This window comes from Glandiceps talaboti, chromosome 6, assembly GCF_964340395.1.
Source record: "Glandiceps talaboti chromosome 6, keGlaTala1.1, whole genome shotgun sequence".
Taxonomy (NCBI): Eukaryota; Metazoa; Hemichordata; class Enteropneusta; family Spengelidae; genus Glandiceps; species Glandiceps talaboti.
Genome location: NC_135554.1, coordinates 28548449 through 28558058, shown reverse-complemented (window position 1 = coordinate 28558058; position 9610 = coordinate 28548449). Strand labels below are relative to the sequence as shown.

Sequence of the window (9610 nt, the reverse complement as noted above, 5' to 3'; positions counted from 1 at the left end):
GCTTTCCTTTGGCATCAAAGTCTACAAATACATCAGTGACGACGTCATGGTTATTTATGTTATCTGACAAATATACAATCATACCACGTGTTTCTGAACACTATCGATTTAAACAAAACTAATGGAACCCATTCCTATGCATCATAACCTAAAATTATCAATGATGATAGAAAAATTACAACTTATGACTCTCTTGGTATTTCGAAGCTATTTAACACTTGCATAGGCAGTCCGATGACGTAATGTATCGTGACACGTACACGTACACATGTACATTTAAGACGGTGTGTGTAGAGTCTGAGTGGTCACTTGTTGAAAACTTAGCAAATTTGAAATTGGTACACCGCATAGCTATATCAAAGCAGAGAAAATATGTCTGTCACAGAAGTAAAAACAAAGGTATGTAATTTTTTATTCTAATTTTATGCACTCATCTACAATATTATGATGAATGAGAACACTTAATTGTTTATCGTTAACTTTAATATGCACGACAGAAGACTGAGAACAGTGAATTTAAACAGGCTACGTACTTGATGGGAACTACATGTACCCCCAAGTTGCGACTCAGGTGTAATCTGAAGACGTACCGCTAACACTCGAAAACTTTGTCGTTGTTAGTATTACATGTAGTACCTTTGATGAGCCATGGGCCATAGACTAGTATTTATTTATTTATTTCGAAATATTTTATGTGTCCATTTGACATTCTTTGATTTTAGTAGTATCAGTAGGGCCAACTTGATAACAGTCAACAATAACGGGAATTTTAGTTGCATATATGATAAAATATGTGAAGAAAAGTCAAATTGACTTCGCTGTAATTGTGTTCATCGTCTCATTCATTTGCAAGTTCAAAACGTGTAGGGTGTCTATGGTTCATTCGTGGAAGAAAGTTCGGTTATAAATTTACTTGCTAGATATCTGGTAACAAATGCAGACAACTATGAACAAGAATTTCACATTTTCGAAATATAACTTTACCTGATTAGAAACAGGTGAAGATCTAGCGATAAAATCGTTGCCTGTGCTAAGACCACATAGAAAAATATCCTATTGTAGATTTTGACCGTCACGCACGAACAATAAACAAGTGTTCGCGTCCGTTGCCAGACAACATCAACGAAGCCACAGCTTTGTCTTGCAAATGTAGGTCTGACTTTGTCACGCAAATGAAGCCACATAGACCAGTCAACCTCAGGCGACTTAGTTATACTTTTAATGCACGTATGTCGACAACTGGAAAGCGGTCAATATGAGAAAGTTAAAAGTGAGGTGAAGGATTAGTCAGTTTCATTGCAATTGTCTCCGTTGTGGGATTATAGACCCCTGGTGTAGATTTTGTGTTGCGATCGAACGCAAATAATAATGCTATTAAATGGTAAATTTTACCATGGCCTACTTTTCAGACTGCAGCAGATCAAATAATTGTTTGCTCAAATTTGGCCAAGTAAGAAAGAAAATAGAACATATTTGAGCCGAAGTGCTCTTGATTGAACAGCGTTCGTGAGCTAATTATGCAAAATAAACTTGCGACTATACACCATGAACATTTACAGAGTCGACGGTCGTCTGAAAAGAACGATTAAATAGTTCATTATATAATGTTGCTAGTGGTGATAAAAATGAATGCCAAGATTTCTTTTAGATAAATTTGCTTAAGGCATTGTAACGTGAACAATTGGTAACTATTTACTGGTCAATGGAAGGCTGGGTAAATGTTACGATTTCTTTACTTGTCGCTAGCTTGCCATACTCCTAGTTTGAGGTTGACACCGTAGCTCTTTTTCACAAAATGATGTCGACTTTGTATGGTATGAGGAAACAAACGATAGCGTACAGAAACTGTCATATCGTTGTAATAGTGAAATGGATATAAATAGACTCGAAATTTAATTGTGTGGGTTTTTTAGTATCAATTTTATTGCATTTACTATTGAAACTGGAAAGCTATGATGTACTTTTAGGAACGCCATTTTAGAAACTGTTACCAGTTTGTTCTAAAAAGAAGGTGAAAAATTACGTTCTATCTACGACATAGCCAAATTCAGAAAATGATCGAAGTATTCGACATAATTCCGTGACACAATTTTTGAAATTAGTCATCTTGTCTACTCGAGCAGTTGTTTTCTATCCACTATCAAAATGAGTCACGATTAATGATCACATTCTAATTCTCTTTAAAAGTATAAAGTCTTTCATTTCAGGCCGAGTTTGATGCTGCTTTAAAGGACGCTGGTAGTAAACTAGTTGTAGTCGACTTCTCAGCAGAATGGTGTGGACCATGTAGAATGATTGGACCAATTTTTAAGGTTTGTCATCATAGCCACCCGTACATAAGAGATTCATTTTTTGTTTTATAAGCAGCACCATACAAAGTTTTGAAGACATTAATTTAATGTAAAAAGAGGACAAGGCAGATGTCGACAAAATCAACAGCATACGAATTCTATCAACTTGACATTCACTTTATGTTTTTTTTTTGTATCTATGGTATGTTGTCATACAGACAACCTGTCTATGCGTAAAGAATCTGTATCAGATCAAATCCTAGTCGTCTGTAAATACCGCGCCTCAGCTAGCGTTGGCCGATGCGTGAGGGCGCCCACCGCTGCAGTCATGGCGTACCTTGTAGATTTACTAGTGAAACATCTTTAATGTGTCTCGTGAACGTCAAAACTGGTGTTTTCATACTTTGTCATAAAGATAATTAGAACTGTACATATGTGAACGAATAACGAGGTAAGGGTGATATACTCAGTCTTCCATTCATGACGATACGTAAAGTTGTAGTTAACAAATGCAATACATTTCGTACACATAAGAACAAGCAATACATGTAAATGTGTTGATACCCCAGTCGAAATGTGAACAACAACTTGTAACCTCAACGCTGTCGTTTATCTTAACACAGGAAATGGCACCCGAATATCCCGATGTTGTCTTCCTCAAAGTAGATGTTGACGTTAATAAGGTGTGTACGTATTTAATCTATCTCATTCTGCAATATGTCCTTTGTCAGTTATTTATACATCTAGTTATGGAGGACGATCATTTTGCATTCTATAAGGGAAGGTTATTTATGTTATGTTTTTGTCTGAATGTATATGTGTATGTGTCTGTCTGTGGACACGATATCTCAAAGACTACTATTTTAATTTCTGAAAGTAGACATTGACGTGTACAACTTGAAAGTGTGTACATAGTCCATCAAACTCATCGAGAAATTCGTCATTTGTCACCTACACATACATGGGGCGGCCATTTCTACATTCTGTTAGGGAATATGTTATATGGTGCATTTGTCTGTCTGTATATTTCTGCCTGTCTGTGGACACGATATCTCATGAACTACTACAGTACTTCCTTGAAGTAGATTTTGACGTCATCAACAAGGTATGAACATAGTCGATCATTCATATTCTACAATTGTGAGCTTACAGACTCCTGAACAAAAGTAAATGTCTTTACACTATATGTTATTTAAGCAATAACCCCCGCCGGAGGCGGGTATACACGAGATTTTGGTACAATTCGCGACATATAGCACGAGCCGAATGGCGAGTGCTATATGGAGCGAATTGTACCAAATTCGAGTGTATACCCGCCTTCGGAGGGAGTTATTGCTATTACATTATATCAAAATATGTGTCTATATCTTCTAAATGTGATTCTGTGGTTATTTATATGCCTGAAAAAGGCGAATTCGCACGTACAGAAAAAGATCGTCGGTAATAGATCGTCGGGAACGAGCATATTTTGATGAGTGGATACGTTCATGTCGCCCCCGGAGACACATACTGCATGAACGTTATGAACACAAACCATACACTGCATTGCATTGATAAATTACTTTATTTACATCATATAATACATAACGAAAACGCGTTGAAACTAGCAACAACAAAAAACGGGGCAAGAGGTCAAAGAAAGTAACAATTTTGTTTGGATATTTACATATGAACAATACAATCTTGTACACTGCTAAAAATAGATGTCTCGGCGTTGAATCAGTTGAATCGGAGACAGTAAATCAGAGACGCGACGTTACGCTACTTTAATGTAATGGTTAACAAATTGAACATTGACTGAACCTGAAAATGTACAGTTTTGAAATAATCCTGACGCACTTGACTGATGGTTAAAAGTTAAATTGGTGTTGCTTGATTCAACGAGAGCAGGACGCTGAGACGGCTCGTTGCATGGGAGAACTTGTACCTTATCAGCCATGGCCAGTGATGTTGAAGCCACTGATCAATCGTTGCTTTCGATCGCAATGTCATCAGTGGAATTATTTGGACTACTGTAACCCAAACTATTGTACAGGATACCTGACACACCTTTACTCTGAGGAAGTGTTAACTTATTGGTATAAGAACGAACACATTCAGCTTGTATGTACTATTCATATGCTAGTTTAGGGGCCCATTTAGGGGCCCACTGCCAGCCGTGGTAAAATGGGATTTTACCACAGTTATTATCCAATCAGAATGGCGCATAGTAGCATGATATAATATAATTGGCGATAATGTGTTAAGCTAATGACGGCTAACGAAAACAAAGTGTAGCAATATCAATGTATAGTGCAAATTATATTCGTGCCAGACAATGAAATGTATTGGTCTTGGTACATTTTAAAGTCGAAGTAGACTGAAAGATCAGCCGTTGTGGGCGCTCTTCTCACTCGGCCCCTTTCCACAGAGCGTAGTGAAATGTGGCAATAAAATGTTGGTGATTTGTTTTTGGTGTCGTTTTATCCATTACATTTACTAGTATATATACAGTCAGGTGGTGAAATACTCTTTCTCATAGGATATCAAGGCAATATATATAGTAGGTCATTACCTGATTCGAAACGTCAGGATTGAATTTATTTATCAGGATTATTCTACTCATTACTTTTGCAGGCCTATCTTTATCGCCTTTCTATCTATACTAGAGGGCGTTCTTAGTCATAGCTGACATATATTCCAATTTATTTTGATATTTCGTTTTATCTGACTGGTTGAACTCTACGGATTGGCTGACTTGTTGTTCTATGTTGTGTTTTGTAGGATACATCACAGGCATGTGGTATCAGCTGTATGCCAACTTTTCAATTCTACAAGAATGGCGAAAAGGTAAGGTTTTTTAACAACATGTTCATGGTATATTGATATGCTTCGAATATTTGAAACTTGATGAGATGTATGCATACATACATACATACATACATACATACATACATACATACATACATACATACATACATACATGTACATGCATGTATGCATGCATGCATGCATACGCACGCACGCACGCACGCAGGCACACACACACACACACACACACACATACATACATACATACATACATACATACATACATACATACATGGCATTGTATATTAACACTAAACTCTTTTAATCTTGCAGGTTGATGAATTCTCTGGTGCAAGCAAAGAGAAGCTAGAGGCAGCTTTGACGAAAAACAAGTAGAAGACTGGGTGTCTTTTACTATTCATCTGTAGTCTATTCAGAATATAACGTCTCTCAATATTTACTCAAGATATCATTGACATTTACGTAACCCACCGAACACTGACCTACGTACATTGGGGAGATGGTTGACATTTACCCACCGAACACTGACCTACGTACATAGGGGAGATGGTTGACATTTACCCACCGGACACAGATATGCATACACTGGGGGATGGTTGACATTTACCCATCGGACACAGATATACATACACTGGGGGATGGTTGACATTTACCCATCGGACACAGATATACATACACTTGGGAGATGATTGACATTTACCCATCGAACACAGATATACATACACTGGGGATGGTTGACATACCCACTGAACACATTCATTCATTCAACATATACATTCATTGTTGACAAAACAATGTTTTACTTCTGTACAATTTGTAAACACCATTTTTAATACTAATTTTGAACTATTGATAAACAATCTGTACTGAACTTACAGCTAAATTGTCTTAAATTAATTATATGTAAGGATGTTTTTATTTTGTTTTCATAATCACGTTGAACTTATTAATTGGAATGTAGGCTTGTGATAGTTTTTCTCTGAAAAAGAAACTAAATGGCACTATCCACTTTGCATACGTAGGTACATGTAGTGTCACGTATACTATGTCTGTTTTACAGGTCTACTAGTAATTCAATATAGTGTCACGTATACTGTATCTGTTTTACAGGTCTACTAGTAATTCAATGCAGTGTCACGTATACTATATCTGTTTTACAGATCTACTAGTAATTCAATATAGTGTCACGTATACTGTATCTGTTTTACAGATCTACTTGTATTTCAATGTAGTGTCACGTATACTTTATCTGTTTTACAGATCTACTAGTAATTCAATATAGTGTCACGTATACTATATCTGTTTTACAGATCTACTAGTAATTCAATATAGTGTCACGTATACTATATCTGTTTTACAGATCTACTAGTAATTCAATATAGTGTCACATATACTATATCTGTTTTACAGATCTACTAGTAATTCAATATAGTGTCACGTATACTATATCTGTTTTACAGATCTACTAGTAATTCAATGTAGTGTCACGTATACTGTATCTGTTTTACAGATCTACTAGTAATTCAATGCAGTGTCACGTATACTATATCTGTTTTACAGGTCTACTAGTAATTCAATATAGTGTCACGTATACTATATCTGTTTTACAGATCTACTAGTAATTCAATGTAGTGTCACGTATACTATATCTGTTTTACAGATCTACTAGTAATTCAATGTAGTGTCACGTATACTATATCTGTTTTACAGATCTACTAGTAATTCAATGTAGTGTCACGTATACTGTATGTTTTACAGATCTACTAGTAATTCAATGCAGTGTCACGTATACTATATCTGTTTTACAGGTCTACTAGTAATTCAATGCAGTGTCACGTATACTATATCTGTTTTACAGGTCTACTAGTAATTCAATGTAGTGTCACGTATACTGTATCTGTTTTACAGATCTACTTGTAATTCAATGTAGTGTCACGTATACTATATCTGTTTTACAGATCTACTAGTAATTCGATGTAGTGTCACGTATACTGTATCTGTTTTACAGATCTACTTGTAATTCAATGTAGTGTCACGTATACTATATTTATTTTACAGATCTACTAGTAATTCAATGTAGTGTCACGTATACTATATCTGTTTTACAGATCTACTAGTAATTCGATGTAGTGTCACGTATACTATATCTGTTTTACAGATCTACTAGTAATTCAATGTAGTGTCACGTATACTGTATCTGTTTTACAGGACTACTAGTAATTCAATAAAGTGTCACGTATACTATATCTGTTTTACAGATCTACTTATAATTGTCACATATACTATGTCTGGTGTACAGTTTATTAAAATTACAAATGCAACATGAGATATCTTTTTTCAAATTGAATAAACATATATATACTATCCATGTTGATGTGTGCTTTGATGTGACATCACCTGATTATTGTAGCTACGGACCATGCTGATTACGCATATGCACCGAGTTTTCTACGTCGTCGATTGACTACGGATGTCAATAACGATTTCTGATTTACTTATCTTTTCAACTTATCTTGATTATATGTCAAGAAATTCATTTTACAAAAAGAAACCTGACGTAATCGTAAAGAAACACCCTTCTGTATTATGCGTCATTCTCCAACCATTAGATACATTCTATGATTCTCTTGTCGTTAAACAGTTGGCATGGACTTGATCAACGATCGCCAAAACGGATTTTTGTCAAGGTCATGTGCGTTGTTTCCTGGTCACTTGAGATACGGTACATCATGCAATAGATTTCTGATCGATAAGTACATTGTTTTGAAGAGTTGTGTCATCTTCAAACAGAATGGGGATGACCTTTGCCCCTTTATTGAACATCTCCTCTTGGGCTATCTCTTCGGTCACAGTATTTTCCTACTAAATGAAGGAAAATATTGGAAATAATACAATTATACATCTTCGACCATATTTTACGAAAAATCAGAAAAAATAATCACAATTTGTAACGTTTTGACTGATATTTCGAACACAACACAACCAGTGGTGTAAACCACTTGGTGGTCTGATTCGTAACGTAGAACGACCAGAGTATACAATCCATGTTTTCTGTTCAAAGGCAATAACGTTTTGCTTGGTATAATACACAAAATTGATGAATGGTGAACTAGAACTAGAAAATAATCCATGACGCAATGATTTTAGAATAGTGTGTTCGTTTGTTGACTGAATCTCAAACAAAATTTCTCATTTCTCAAGAATTTGTTATAATTTAAATGGCCAATACACTTCATACATGCACCCTGAGGGAAATCTTGACTGTGAATATAATACATGACTATATTCATTCTCTAGTTTTAGAACCATCTCGTTTATCACAAAAAACTTTTTCTAGTGACATAGCTTCTGTCCCACACCTATAGCACACAAATGCATCGTATTCCTAGATTTTTAGGCATTTTGGGGTAAAAACCGGAATACAACTTTTCTAGCGTAATTTGATGGTGCTGAATTAAAAACACATATACTTTCCAAGTGAAATTTTGTACTTTTACTCGTCAATTTTTTATAAATTTGAATAATTTTGGGGAACGCTAGGTAAAAAGGAACATCTTTACACTTTCTACGAGCCTTCGGAATGCCTTTTTCCTTCTTTGATTAAAATATACATTTTTGGAGCAAGGCATCATTGGAAAACTCAATACAGCGGCCTGTTGAATCATTTGTTTTTTCCTTGTCCACAGTTTTTTTTATATGTTCTGTAGACTTCTGTTCAATACTATTTAAATATATATATATATATATATATATATATATATATATATATATATATATATATATATATATATATATATATATATATATATATATATATATATAAGGGGGTTTTTTTCATGAGTGCTCATCCATCAAATTTGTCTCTATTACTATTTATTATTGCTTCATTGAAACACAAGCATAGCTACTCATATTGAAGTCCAAATTTCAGAAAATGATGCTAGAAATTGGCGATGTACATGATATAGGCAGCTTGTGTTAAAGGTTGGAAGGCAAGTCTTCTAGGGTAATTTGGTAGTGCTAATCTAAAGGACGTGCCTTCAAAGCAAAATTTTGAGATTTTACCATTCAAAATTAGCATACATTTACATAAATTGGACCTCCTGCAAATATTAGATAGAAAAGGAATATTATTGAGTAAACACTTTAAGAAACTTTCAGAATATTTCCCCCAACGCTTGACCAATTGAGAATAATGCATCATGGAAAATGTCAATACGGCAGCCATGTTGAATCCTTTATATGCAGTTTTCTCTGTATGTTCTATAGAAATATCATGTCAAAAGTAAATATATCATTGTCAAAGGGGTTTCACGAGTGCTAATCGATTTTCCACTTTACAATGGTGTCAAACATAGAACATTCGAACATTGTTGTAACTAACAAGGCAATAAAATTCGATTATATGTTTGATTCAAGATACGATTTTCTGGCGGGGATGGGGGTTAGAATGAGTCTCTACTGTTAGTTAATATTTTTTCTTATCCGAAAGCATCATCCAAAGAATG

The 9610-nt window shown here is 35.0% G+C and overlaps 1 protein-coding gene across 1 annotated transcript; it reads left to right on the top strand.

Annotated features, from left to right (window-relative positions):
• The first annotated feature begins 261 nt into the window (after positions 1–261).
• On the top strand, positions 262–6324 carry LOC144436600 (thioredoxin-like). Its single transcript, XM_078125423.1, has 5 exons — positions 262–399; positions 2208–2312; positions 2915–2974; positions 5055–5120; positions 5415–6324. The coding sequence occupies exons 1-5, from the start codon at positions 373–375 to the stop codon at positions 5475–5477; spliced, it is 321 nt and encodes a 106-aa protein (XP_077981549.1). The 5' UTR covers positions 262–372; the 3' UTR covers positions 5478–6324.
• Positions 6325–9610: the final 3286 nt, after the last annotated feature.

Excerpts from the sequence above, each read along its gene's own strand:
- LOC144436600 (XM_078125423.1), top strand. The coding sequence starts at position 373 with ATGTCTGTCACAGAAGTAAAAACAAAG. Across the intron at positions 2,975-5,054 it reads TAGATGTTGACGTTAATAAG|GATACATCACAGGCATGTGG; the intron begins GTGTGTACGTAT and ends TGTGTTTTGTAG. Across the intron at positions 5,121-5,414 it reads TCTACAAGAATGGCGAAAAG|GTTGATGAATTCTCTGGTGC; the intron begins GTAAGGTTTTTT and ends TTAATCTTGCAG.